At 40.0% G+C, this 14,786-nt stretch overlaps 1 protein-coding gene across 4 annotated transcripts in view; it reads right to left on the bottom strand.

Moving 5' to 3' along the window:
- The window catches only part of LOC117396948 (netrin-G2-like), a 50,873-nt gene extending 36,571 nt beyond the window's left edge, over positions 1-14,302 (bottom strand). Inside the window, exons 1-3 of one of the 4 annotated variants that reach the window (XM_059005534.1) lie at positions 13,738-14,302; positions 11,156-11,918; positions 2,452-3,095 (exon numbers count right to left, since the gene is read on the bottom strand). In XM_059005534.1, coding sequence (XP_058861517.1) covers positions 2,452-3,095; positions 11,156-11,392 — 881 coding nt within the window. In that variant the 5' untranslated portion in view covers positions 11,393-11,918; positions 13,738-14,302. The remainder of the gene's footprint in view (positions 1-2,451; positions 3,096-11,155; positions 11,919-13,737) is intronic. The other 3 variants (XM_059005532.1, XM_059005533.1, XM_059005535.1) reach the window with 3 other exon arrangements.
- Positions 14,303-14,786: the final 484 nt, after the last annotated feature.

Here is a 14,786-nt window from a genome sequence, read left to right as displayed (position 1 = left end):
ACCATTAACAATATGTGTTAAACACAATGAGTCTCCCACTCATATAATTGTAATGCAAGTACAAATAATGATATAGTAAAGTGTAAGTACAGTGTTTACAGTGTTGTTAATGTACCTTTGGTCTGAACTATATCAGGTACTATTAAAACCATTAAAATTAGATATAGATCATAAGAACTGTGGTATGCTATGGTAAAAACATAGAAAATAGTAGTACTGTAATATAGAATAAAGAACAAGGGAAAATAATTACATTACTGATGAGACATTCCAACATTTTGTAGACTCCCCCCTGATTTATAACAGTGCCAGTTTAAATCCCCAACCTCCAGCTGGATCTAAATTTGAGGAGAACATGTAGCCTTCAGACTCTTTCACCAGCCTGCCCTCCCTAGCTGTTTCTTTCAACGTCCTGAAATAACTATTGATTGAGGGATAGTGTAACATGGGAGGAGGTACCAGCTCCGTTCATTTCACGAGGGAGTATATATTTGCCTCAGTGTTACTAAATCGAGCAGAAAACTAGCTCTGAATTTAGACATCAGTGGAAAGGTCTCGCTCTTTCATCAGCGCAGCCCCTACAGCTGAACCCCTCCTTCTGAAATGTTTCATCCATCTCCAGTTGCACATTCAATCAATAGGTACAGGGCGTTTATTGAAAAGCCAAAAGTGGAGGCTAAATTTACAAATTGAGCCAGCTCAGCAGCTAAACACTATGTCAGGGCAGTCTCTATTTTTCAACTGCAATTGCCAAACATCCTTTTTCCATACATTTTTGCTTACAGTATTATTTTTCCCCTGTCTCCAGATGTTAAATACCATGGCAAGACTAATATATTGTATTGATTGGAATACAAGAAAAACATCCTTGTTACAGCTAAACAGTGTACTGGTGTGTGTTTGAGTGCAAGACAGCTGTTTTATCACTGTAAGGAACTTCCAGAAAGCATCCAAACAGAGAGAACAGTGCAACCTGAAAACTTACTGTATTTCAACATGCAGGGTGAAAGGGTGGTGATGGTTTTGTAGGTGACATATGAAGCGTAGTCTCGAATCTCTATTAAGAAAAACACAAATGAGCTAGTGCCTTCTTTAGTGTACTGAGATCCTTGTTCTTATACGTTTTACCTTAATATAAATTACAGGTTACAGTAAGCTAAAGAAGGCACTGGCCGAATCGTTTTTCTACTTGACTTGACTTAGGAGTTTGATTCGATCAACCTATAGAGTTGTAGAGTTTAAAACATTCAGACTCTTACCTCACCAAACTTTGGTTTCGGAAGCAACAGATTAGCCCCCCATTAACACGATTGATTGGTCCACGATTGATTCATTGATGAATGGATTTTTAAACACGTAACCAGGAAACGTCCTTGAGGTTTACATCTCATGTTGTAAAAAGGGCATCCCAGGATTGGTTAAGTGTTTATCTATCGATTGAGAGATATTTAAGCAGAGTGGTTCTTTAAAGATTTACATCTCATTTGCAAGCGAGTGCTCTGGGAAGATGTGCATGGTAAACTTTCAGTTCCTTGCAGTGACGTTGCAGAACACTGTTGACAGCAGAGGGGAAAGCATTTATCTTTGGAAGATAAAGTGGCAGTTTTTAAAAATGGCTTGCACCACACCTGGACTGTTAAAACCTTGAGATGAAACCAGAACACCTGCAGATGGCTACACCTACAGATCAGTTTTTAGTACAGATGTACTGTAGCTCTGTATTTTGTTGCAGAGCATTTGTGAAATAAATGAAGCACTAGATTTAACAGTTTCTCAGCTTATTATGATGTTTGGTGGTTCTGATTTCTGTTGTCTTGTCTAGAGACTATACCACACTATAGAGCAGGTGGAGTCAACAATGATGATCGTAATGAAGAAATCAATGGTAATTTGATGCAGCAGCACAGAATTTAGCTGAAAGTCAATTAAACTTAATATTGTACTGACAGAATGATTGCAAACACCATGCAAGGATAAGGAACAGGTAAAACAAACTAATATTAGGGTTACTTTTCAGTGGTGGACTGAGCATGACAAATACAGCTATGGCCAAAAGTTTTGCATCACCCTATCTAATTAAATGATTTTGCTTAATAAAGTTGAATGAAACCTGCTGAATAATGTTATGTTAAATAATTGAATTACATACCGCTTTGTAGTTTTACATATACGTAACGAAATACTGACAAAAATTGAAAAATTGGACATTTCAAAATTTATCATGAAATACTGTACTACTGTTACGGCTTCCGGTAGACTTTTGTGATATTATTTTGTAGTTTCTTTGATGACACAATGTTAAATAAAATATTTAAATTATGCTCCTATAAGTTTTTTTTTTAATTAATGCTCAAATTCTAGGTGATGCAAAATCTTTGGCTATATCTGTACATTAGCTTCCTGGATGACTTCTAGTGATGCTCATGATGATAAAAATCATGGCCCTCTTACCTAGCTGGGACCTCGATGTTGGAGATGGCATAGAAGTACTTGTAGAGGTTCTCTCTCTGGATGTAGGTACCCCCCAGGGCTGGTTGAAGGAGCCTCAGCCGGAGGTTGGTGATAGTGAAGAAGTCCTTCAGTCCTTTCATACTCTCCATGCGGGTGTAAAGGTTGTCCATGTTCTGCAGTCGGGTTCCAGCGAAGATGGCGAACCGATCCCGTACCTCGAAGCGCACGTTCTTCTCATTCTTGGAGCCCACCCAGCGCGAATACTCCTCGGTACAGATGACTCGGGTCACGTTGGTGGCGGAGAGGTCCTGTACTTTCTTGGCAGGCATCCCAAAAGCGTCCATACAGTCGTCCGCATAGAACTGGTAGGGGTGCCATGTACGTCCGTAGTCCAGGGACTTGTCGATCACCATGATGGTTGGCCGGCCATACTCAAAGGTGACCAGGATGTCATTGGTCAGCTCGATGCTCTTGTTGAAGGAAATGGTGATGTTGGCCAGTAAGGGTTCTGGGAACCGGCTCCAAGTGACGGTCTGCCAATAGGTGAGCAGCCCACTCTTCTCCCTGTCATGCATCAGCTTGGGAGGATGGGCCTGGTCTGGGTTAGAGGCATCACATTCATCACTGCACATGTAGGGGTTCTCCTGCAAGTGGAAAGCATAGAGATGGAGGTCAGGGAAGTGGGGAGGATATTATGATAATATATCTAGATGCATTCTTCCACTACGCTTAATGGGAAACAGTGCTTAAAATGCCATACCGACAGTTCTTATAGCCAGAAATATGATCTAAAGTGCATGTAGAGATGTTTGACAGTTGCCACTGCGTGCTTGAAAGCATAGCGCTCCTGGGGAGTTGTATTTCCCAAGTCTATGTGATTCTAATCTGCTGATGAGCACACTTGCCGTTCCTGTAGTCGTGAAGATTTACCACCTGAGCCCCTGTGGAAGTTATTTTGACTGGAGTTGTGTTCGGTGAGTACTCTCTAATTTCAGTTTTAAACTTGCGAGTTACCTATTTTAGTGAAAATGTTGCAAACTCATGCATAACTGCTGGGAAACCCACACTGAGTGGGATCAAGTCTGAAATCACCATTAACCTGAATCAGATGTCCTCTCTCTGGGCTGAGTTGGATTAACTCTGAGGATTAGAGGCCTGTTATTTGCCACTAAAGTGCATCACAGAAGCACACACTCACACACACAGCCTCATTTACTGGAACAGTCCTGATTACATGGCAGCAGTGTGGAGTAGTGGTTAGGGCTCTGGACTCTGGACCGGAGGGTTGTGGGTTCAATCCCCGGTTGGGGACACTGCTGCTGTACCCTTGAGCAAGTTACTTTACCTAGATTGCTCCAGTAAAAACCCAGCTGTATAAATGGGTAATTGTATGTAAAAATAATGTGATATCTTGTAACAATTGTAAGTCGCCCTGGATAAGGGCGTCTGCTAAGAAATTAATAATAATAATAATAATAATAATCTCCAAATTCAGACCTCACTCCTAAATATGGTCACTGATTGGCCAGCTGGTGTGCCAGGCGACTTACAACTAACCCCCCGTCTGTAATGGTTTAAATCCAGCAAGGGCTCCCTATTGCCTTACTGCTCAGCTGCACAGGGTCTCAGGTAAATCCAGCACTGAGTTTGTAATGACCAGGCTCCATGGAATTATAGCCTTATTAGGTATACTGTATCTGAAGGTTTTACATTGTTTACAGAAAAAATGCAGCATTTTAAAACGTTTGAATTTGTTTGTTTTCCCTTTCCACCACAATTCAGCCCACCTATTTATACCCTAGAAGTCCTTGCCTCTTAACAATGGGATGTACAGTAGGCTTACACTAAATAATACATTTATTTTTAGTGCTGTATAATAACAACACTGTCATTAACTACAAAGAAACAGCTTTCAGTCATTCAGAAATACACCTTTCTTCCCTCCCACCCCACCCACCTTGGAAAATGGGAAAATACATTATTTTCACAGATTTTCAACAGTAATAGAATAATGTATTTCACAGATCAGTTTGGCATTTTCAGTTAGCATAGTATAGTTTCTTCGGAATGAATCCTCATCTGGAAATGCTAAATTTCCCCCAAAAAACACTAATCTAAAGATCAGATATAAAAGAGAAACAGTGTCAGGCATTTTAACAATGGCACAGTTTATATAGGTATTTTTAGAGTTCCTGGGAATAACACCACATAAAACTAAATACGAACACGCACCCACCAGTACATCATTTACAGTTAACTGTCTGCTACAATGCAACGCAAATTCTAGCACTTGTGCACAATGGATTTTGTACTTTATCATGCATCCACTGGGATGGTGTCAGTATTTTATGAGGTGTTGGTAGGAAGAGAACTCTTTGTATGGCCAATGCATCATACTGGAATGAGCCACTAAATGCCCAATCACACGCTGCTAGGACACCCTCCAGAATACTTTGATTGCAAAAGTACAAACATCAATGGCTGCAGCAGTCGGTAATAGCCAGAGAAGCCAGTACTGTACCTGCAGCAGCCGATTGCTAAATTAAACTAAAACTTGCTTCCCTGGTTCAGCAGCAGTCTACTGGGCTACCTGTGCCATCCCAGGAGAGAGATGTGGAAGAATTAATTGCGACTCACTGGTTGTGAACAACCCCATGAAGAATTGTGAAAGATTCACTTATGCATAAAAATGGGCAGATGGAGATTACGTCTGCCAAGCTTATTGGGGTCAAGATGGGTTTAGTCTCAGGCAGGCATGGGTGCGTTTGCGCTGATTACATCTGGGCTCTTTTGAATTTCTTTCTGGAGGCAAAATAGCACAGACAGGAAATCACCCAAAGGTGGAATGCATCTCATTATAAAAAGTCCTGCTTTCCCAATATCCTGATCACTGGACAGTAAAGCCTTGGTTTAAGGTCACCTCACAACGGAGGCCATTAACAGGACAACAGCTTTTTTCTGTGTTTCATGTGTATTTAAAAGGCCTTGTTGAAGGGGTCCCAGAATGGCTCACCTGATAGAAGCACAGTTGTGTGGTGTGCAGGGTGAGTCATACAGCGCAGGTTCACGTCCTGGCTGAGAAAAGTCTCCGGTCTTCGCTGGGGATTCTGAAGGGAACGTCGCATTGGCTCTGGCACTCCCGTCGGTTAGGGAGGCAAAACCGGCACGGGCTGCTTCTCCTCATCGCACTACAGCGAACCCTGCTGGCCAGGGGTCGGTAGCTATTTAGAGTTCTGGCCTCCTGCATTCTGCTCAGTGTGGCCCACTCTTATTAGATGCATTCTTCCACTCTGTAAAGCATCAGCCAAAAAAATGAACACAAAAAAGACAAGCTCTGCACAAAACATGCCATATCCTGCCTGCTGGTAAGGAAAGTCAGAATTTGTGTCAATTATTAATGAGCTGGGAACGGCTCCCTGGGAAAATGGAGCTACTAAATCGGGATCAAGCTAATGCCTTTCTTCACTCTCTCTGTATCTCTCTCCTCACTTCAGCGGTTGGAGTCATTGATTGTTTTTCTCTTTCATACCCCCAAAAGGTTGTGAGAACACTGTACAAGGTCACGCCAGCTCACAAGAAACCAAATTAAAAATCTAAATCTAGGAAGCAATCAATATGCATCTGGAGGAATGTGAAGAAAAACGCTCTCGCTTCTTGAAAGTGTAAATGAGGTTTTAAACAATTAGAATGCTTAGAGAAATCCCACTCTCCTGCTTTTAATGGTAATAACCAAGGGCAAATTCAGAGGCCACATTACATATAAACAAACACACAAATTCCACGCCAAGTTCTTTATGTATTCTGGAATATAGAAAAGATGCACTGCCCTATTGCAAACCCGCATTAATAGAGGGCTGCTTGGTGTCTCTCAGTTGGCATCACTGTTCTGGTACTATTTTCGACAGGCAGCAGTGGTGAAGTTGAGCCAGAACTCACACAATAGGCACGCTAAGTCACATGACTCGCATCTCCCACACAACTGTCTGATTCAGTCACTAGTCCTCTTGATGCAATGCAAAGACCATGAAGAACTTCTTCTGTTACGAACTTTAAGAAGGCTAAAAATGCTGACGAAGACGACTGTGGACACAAACACAAACGAAGCCACTGACAAACCGACAAGCATTCTGACAAGATGGAGAAAGACTCCTTGGGGAAATATTTGTAGAAAATAGATAAATGCATGACAAATTAAAAGTACATTCCTATAATAATTCTTGTTTAAGAAACTCTATATTGTAGTGGTGTTCCAGTGCCTTCAGATCTGGGACTACACCACTGATGGGGACGTATCCCTCCAGAATAATTTCAGGTCAATATTGGGCCTACGTCCTACTGACAGTGTTAAGGCGGGTGTTTCTACAGTTCTTCGAGGTTAGAGGTGAAAGGCAGTGTTCAGTCAAGCACAGTGGAGTTGACTTGCCCTCAGACAACGCCTGTATCCTCACACTGGCACATGTCTCGGGATCTTGTTTACAGCTTTGACAGCTGGCTGGGGTGGGGGGGGGGTGTCTCATTGTACCTGCCTGAAGAACAACTGCTGTTTCTGTCTCTTAAAGATTTCATCAATAAAACTAAAAACTGAATGTAACTGCAATTGAAAAAAACAATCCCTTATTATGCCATGTTCCATCCTCACCCCACTGCGTTGTATGTTGTATAACGGATAATCCTTGGACAAGTCTTTGCAGTACTAGGTGTTATTCACCGAACACTCTGCCCTCACATTACCCTCTGAGCTACTGAGGTGAAGGCCCATTCTTTCCAGAGAGGAATGATGTCATATTAAAAGGTAGCCACAATTTACTCACAAAGTTTTTTTTAGTTTTTTTTTTTATGTAGAGCGTCCAATTATTTTACCCATATTTTTCTCCTCAATTTAGACTGCCCGATTATGCTCCCTCACCACGGCAACTTAAGCTTAAGAGAACTGAAGGTCAGTGGGCGTCTTCCGATTCCTTCTTTACACTACAAGCTTGACAGCACGTATCTACAAACCTCCAACCCCTGAAGGACAAAGGCCAGGCCCCTAGGAGGCGCTTGCATGGCCAGTAGGCGATGCTGAGGGAATCCCCAGCGAAATTCAGCACAGTATCCAGGTGAGCCACTCAGGTGCCCCTCTCACAAGAATAATTAAAAGGATATGTATGAAAAACAGCATCGTGGTACATGAATATCACACTCTCTAATTATTTTCCAGTTACTCTACTGTACATGAGATCATTTGCTAAGAATACAGTGAGTTGCTAGAGTAATTTTATTAGTCCCCTGTATTTTCTGCTAAAACGCACACTAACTTATGAATACAGCCTGGGTTGGTATTGGACTATCCAATTTCACCACAGTCTTTCAGGCCTCCGATCCTCAAAGCACTCGACTTAATCAAGCAAGCAGTGGAGCAGTAAAGCAGTTGTCAGTCTGTAAACACTGCCAGCCACAGCGTTCACTCGTCATCAACTAAGGAACAAGCATTTTCTACTGAAGAAAGTCACAGTCACAATATATATTACATTAAAATATCTATACATTCCAAAAACAATCTTAGTACTAATACAAGACTTACTTTTCAACTCAGCTGGCCCCACATACTCTTCATATAGAGAACAGGTGGGGTGAGCAGAGTTGAAAGGCCAGATTGTCACATGATTTTGTCTGTTCAATGCCAAGCTGTTTCAGTCTGTCCAGGTAAGCTCAAAGCACATTCAGAGCCAGGTAAAAAAAAAAAAAAAAAAAAATACAGATAACTCAACATCTGGTGCAACAGAACCCAGAACTTTGTTTTTATTTACCTGATTTATAATAGATAAGAGTAGCAAACTTAAAAGATTCAACATTGAATCAAACGGCCTAGACTTTTTTGGACTAAGCTGTCCAAACATTTGCCTGAAAAATCCTGGCTAGCTTGCAGGCAAGAGGCTTAACCATCCCCCCCCCCCCCCCCCCCCCGAATGCACAGAATGTCGTATTGATCATCCTCAGAAAGTGCTTACACTGAAGGAAACAACACTGCATCTGTCTCGAAGTAGCTTGTCAGTGTCCTTAGCCCGCTACATCTACCCTTCATTAGGAAAACTGATATTGACCACTTTAATATTTCATTGGCTTGAAATTCTTTTATAACTTTAGTGGCACGGATAATAGGTGCAGAAAAAAATACATGTTTGCTATATTTCTTTAAGTGCCGTCAGAAGGCTTTTTAACAACTTCCTTAGGACAAATCAGCCCTTTTCAAATAAAGATTTAAAGACCAGGTCTTTTTTTTCTTTGGTGCGGAAGAGACAAGGAAAATCCAGTTAGTAAGGACTTTTTTGAATGCATTCTTAAACTCAATATGTGAAAGCAACATAAAATGTTGGTGGTAAAGACATATTCCTTTAAACACCCAGCATCTCTGATTTCTATCCACTTGTCTTTCTGCATTAAGAAACGTTATAATGAGGCAATGGTGGTACGGCAATGGACTACCAATGTGCCTTTGTGTCATACCACCATGACACCATATACTGTACTGTCCCGTCGGTGAGATGAGGCAAGGTTAAAAGATCTATAACCACGAATGCCGAGGAGCCCGTCTTTTTTGCATTGTGGTTAAGGTGTTCACTTGCAGTGCGCCGGGTCGCCGGTCCCGTGACAGCTATGTCCATTCACTTCTACCTCTGCTGATATTTTCCCCATACATACATACATATCCTATAACCTTATAGTATAAACCAATTTCATTCCCATCACAGTGCCACTGTAGCTCATTTATTAAAGGCAACCACAGAAACTTTGTCACTGTGTAAAACTTAAAGAAACATCACAATCCAGCAGACAAGCGTTCCAGTTTTCTGCCTTCATCAGTGTAGCACATTCACTCCTCTTGAACTTTTCAATTTGTCAAGCTTGTTAAAGTCTTGGATTTCGGCTCTGTCCTCTTTTCTCCTCGCATCAAGGAATTATGTAGCTGAGACACAGTTAAGAAGAAGAGAGACAGGGGGCAGGGTGGCTTTAAGGTTTAATATGAGCTAGCAATCTGAGGCTTTGGCTAATCTCAACATTGGGAAAAATAATCCACTCCACAATGATCATGCGAGGAGTAAAATGGGGGTGAAGCTAATGAACGGTTGAGAAGGAAGATCTTAAACTGCTGTATGCATTGGAGTTCACAATGGGAGTTCAGAGTCCAGGGATGCTCTAGTCTGCTATGTTTGGGATAGTCCTGCTTGGTTAGGTCAATATTACCACAGGGGAGCACAGTTAGCGTCATAGATTCTGCTAGAGAGAGAGGTCCTGTCTGTAGGATAAGCCTTCTGAAACCGAACTTGAAAAAGTCTGCTTTCTCCAAATCCTGAGATCATCATTGGGCTTGCACAGATTGCTTGTTACTGTACATCTGATATGTATTTCCTGTAATTTCCTGTTTAATTTCGCTTTGATGTGTAATTTTGAATGTAGTGGCGAAGGCATCTATATCCGGCTGACCGGGTGATGCTGTGGCAAGCAGGTTTCAAGTTTGGAAGAAATTTGCATATATTTTTGCTACTTTTGATTCACATAAACAAACTGTACTGTCAACAAGGTCTGTGAATAGCAGGTATGAAAGAATGTTGAAAACACTTAGAATGGTATTTTAGTGAAAAACTGAACACAAATTGAGTGGCACTGTATTTAACTGTATTTAATGTAACAGTTAAAAAAATGCAGCAGAAATATTATACTGTGTTTGTTTCTGTTGCAGTATATTACACAGTGCAATGTCTTTTTAACCAGGAACACCTACAGTATGTAAATTGGCCCATTTGTAGGTTATAAAAGAGAAATGTGTAGAAGTACCCTCTAATTCAGACTGACCTGTGGCTTTCATTAGAAACTCTTCACGTGCCGCACTATGATATTTTACCCCCTGTAATCCTTTGTAAACAAAATGCTCCTGAAATGTGGTAAGTTAACCTTAAGCTCTGAATGGGCCCCCCCCATCATTGTGCTCAGCTCTGCATTTCCAGCTGGAAGAATCCTTCATTCGATTATTTTACAATCAACCTGCTGGCTCGCTGCCCAAGCAAACCTTCATCAGCGTGCCAGGTCAGATTAACTATTTCATCACTGCAGCTTTGGGCAGAGGGGACAGCAAACATATAGATACCAAAAAATATACAAAGTAAAGTGTTTATTTCTCCAAAGCTGAACTAGTGTACCTATGCAAAATGACAATACTATAATAAATAATAGGAATGTTATTATTATTATTATTATTATTATTATTATTATTATTATTATTATTATTACAAATTGTAATTCCCCTGTAAGCTTTAAACATGACAAATATTTATTTTATATACAGTTTACAGTTTTAGTATGCATTTAAAAAGAGGCAACCCTTAGAATTACCGAACATACATTATAACAATATTACATAAGCAATGAAATCAGGTATAACCACCTGTTGCAGAAGAGAGTACAGCAGGATTTTGTGGTGGTATAGCGGCAAGCAGGTTTCAATGTCTAAAACTACTTATGGATAATGTAAAGAGGACTTTCAGCAGTTTAAAATCTGTTGCATATGGATTTATGTTTAATTCTTAAGCACTTGATTTAAAGTGTGGTAAGTTTGAGGAGCTTTGATGGGTTATGATGAGTTAGCTATTGAAAAGAACGAAAGAAAGAAAGAAAGAAAGAAAGAAAGAAAGAAAGAAAGAAAGAAAGGATAAGCAGTGACACTTACAAGCGTACAGAACCTCTCAGGTGGGTCTCCACAGGTAATTCCGGGCGGGTCCACTTTCACTTTCATATACTCCTTCATGGAGATCGGCTTGGGTTGGCACGCGTAAAACTCCCATATCGGGCCATCGTCCATACTAACTAGGGACTTGCATATGTCGTATTGCCCCAGAGTGAGGGAGAGGCCATGTAAGAGCAAAGCAACCAGCCGCAGCATGGTAGAGGCTAAGTCCGAGTGCATGGTCCGAGAGTCCAGATAAGGGCAAAGGGAGCCACCGGCACGTCAGGAAACACTATCAGGATCAGCATGGAACCTGGTTCATGTAGAAAGACATCATAATAGCAGACTTAATAGCAGATCTTCCTCCATGCAAACTTGGCTTGAAACCGCTGCCGTTGCCGATGGACCTCAGAAACGGTACACGTCACCGACGTCGGAATGAAAAGGGAGTAATATAAATGTATATTGATATTAGACATATATTGTTCTTTTAGTTGCAGGAAATGATGTTCCTGGTCGTGAATTAGGTTTGAATGACAGTTTCAGTCTCGGTACTTCAGTGTTCTTTCCATTGCAGTACTGTAACATTTAACGCAATTTTAATTTTTAAATTCACGCAAAGAACTTGGCACTTCAGCAAACCATTTCATTCATCCGCGGTAAGAATTTCTGGAGACTTATGAAGAGCTATACAGCAGCAATCCTCGCCGAGAAACCGAACTTCGTTTCTTGATATGTTGTATTTGCTTGCATCCCTGAACAGTGGCTGAAAAAGAAAAGCAGACTTTAGTTGAATACTGACAAAAATCTTTATATAGTTTATATGAAACAATACTACCGCCGGACACACACACCTACACACCACACACCCGCTCACACACTCCCCAACAACCACGCGAATATCGGAAATGAAATGAGAGAAAACACACACACAACACAATTTATGATACATATAAAATATAAATATTATTAAGATTAAAGTTTAAGAAAATACATAGCCTACAGAGAGAAGTGATAATTATATATTTACACATAATTTCAAAACAATACACACAGTAGGCATATATATATATATATATATATATATATATATATATATATATATATATATATATATATATATATATAAACATTTTAATAGGAGTTGTACAGTTTATCTTTATATATTTAGCCATGTCCGTTTGTGAAACAGTGAGTGTGTGTTTAAAGTTATGTTATTTATAATATAAATATATGTATATATGTATCCTTATGCGGCGTTAAATAACGAAATATGGCTAAAATAGAAGTCAATTGTGAATAGTTTAGTAGCATATAGTCCAGTCTTAAAACAGGTTAATTTTACAAAATGACTATACACGCAGACAACTAAGGTATACTTTCGCGGTTAAAAGTGTTTTATTGTTTTGTTTTGTTTTTGCTATAAAAAAAATTGACTTCATTGAAAATTGGAGCAATGCTCTGAAATGATTTCCTTAAGATAAATAGAGAGCCTTCTTGAGAAACCCATCGGTCCTATTGACATCAATACAAGAAATGGTGTCCCCGTGCACTCTCATTTGATTTGCAAGAGGAAAAAACTCCCTGATATTTAATAAATTAAAGCAGATGTGATGAAAGGGACAGTGCATTGTCAGACACATACCGGGTTAAGATGTACTCTGCAATTAAATGCTGGCCTGAAGCAAGAGTATATCTGGGTTGTTAAGATGTATATGACGTCGAAGTCCTACAAGCACAACTCTGAGAGCGTCTCCTTTCATTATGAGACCTAATTACATTTCATCTGCACGAAGTGGGTCGGATTTAAGAAGTGAATTTCCAAGCAGACAATCTCCGACGAATTGTAACAAGATCTTCAATTTACTAGAAAAAAGAAGTATCCTGCTTGTACTCCCAATCATAGAATTAAACGCAAGGACATTCGATTTTATCCGAATGTGTTTTGCCTCCACACGTCTGATGAGACTTTTTCGTGGCTGTTGAGTTGCTAATGTGATCATTGGAAATTATGAAAGAAACTTTATAATCAGCGTCTCTAACGCGCCGCTTTGGATGTGTAGGTCAAAGCGCAAGTAAGTATCAAATGAAATACAACAAATATATATTAGGCAATTTTAAAAACAATACGCGATTACTGCGTTCAATATTTAAATAAATAGTACTGCGATTATAATTTAAACGATAAAATGTATGCAATCATTGTTACTTGCACAGTTTCCATTAATTGAACTATTCAAGGAATCATACTCAAAATTGTAATAATTAATTTAAAATGAAAACAGCAACTTCATATCAATTAAACCAGGTAATATAAACAAACAAACAAAAAAAAACTCGCTTGATAACACGCACACACACATATGAATGTAAAATAAAAATTTGAATAAGACATCGTCTGTCATTTATATATTAAAAATAAATACATGCCTGCTTCAGTGCTTCGCTATAACGTTCAAAAAAGTAAAAAAAATAAAATAAATAAATAAAATCACAGAGGGTGCCAATGGCAAACAACCTACACGTTGTACACAGTACAGGGAACCTGCACTCTCGTTATGTAAATATGCACACGGTGTACTTACATACAGGTTCGCTCGATTGAAATAACTGTTGTTGTAATCCTCCGATAGAATACCGTTTCCAAATTCTGCTGAACTTGCTGTATCCCCTTCAGTGCATCTGAACTTGGGCTCGCCCCTGGATTTAAGATTACTCTGCTTCCAGTTGCAAGCAGATGGGATGGTCTCTCGTCGTATTTATGCTACTTTTTAGTGACAGAGGAAGACACCACGACGCGGGACTGCTGGTGCTCTAGATGCAGCACCGATTGAAATATATATATAAATAAAAAATCAGAACATCAGAAGTGAAGATTTTCACTTTTAGGACGCCTTTGACCACCTATGTACATCCCCCCGATTTGCCCTGTGCGCTCAAGGGCAGATAGCGGTAGCTTTATGGAGAAATAAAATCTCTCTCTCTCTCTCTCTCTCTCTCTCTCTCTCTAAGTTAATACTGATTCTAAATCCTTTTTGCCATCACTTCCAATCACTATCTGAGCTTTTTAGCTCGGTGCTTGATCCGGGCTGCACAACTTCCTCTCTCCATCACGAAACTAACCCATCCCAGCAGCCGGCTGGTCTGTGTAGCTTAAAGAAACAGCTCGTACACTAGAACCATTTAAAGGCACACTGCACTAATTATCTCCCTGTTCGTGCAAACAATCGACTAAGGATGGTGTGTAGTTAAGCAGTTGCTGTTCATTAATATCTCCCCAGCCGGTGCGTGCGCCGCATGACATCCAATTGTTTATTTTTTTACAAATACATAATTTATGTCTAAACCAAAGAGAGGGTTGCACACGCTTCACCTTTAACTTTACGTCATTAGCTGTCATCCACGTCTATCCACTTGAGTTCGTTTTTACCTGAGAGAAATGTTCGAGTGTTTTAAGTTATTGACATATTTTTTAAATTTAACGGGTTTTTTTTTACATTGCTGCAAATATCCCTAAAAATTCTAGATTCGTTTAGTGAAGTCATCGTCATGAAGTTATGCTGCATTCTTGGACCTCCGCCCAAACAATATGGACAAACCACTGTCCCTCTGCGGGATTCCGAGGTTAAAAAGT

The sequence above is a fragment of the Acipenser ruthenus genome, chromosome 31 (genome assembly GCF_902713425.1).
Source record: "Acipenser ruthenus chromosome 31, fAciRut3.2 maternal haplotype, whole genome shotgun sequence".
Taxonomy (NCBI): Eukaryota; Metazoa; Chordata; class Actinopteri; order Acipenseriformes; family Acipenseridae; genus Acipenser; species Acipenser ruthenus.
The sequence above is the reverse complement of the archived record's forward strand: the minus strand, read 5'-3'. Positions and strand labels throughout refer to the sequence as shown.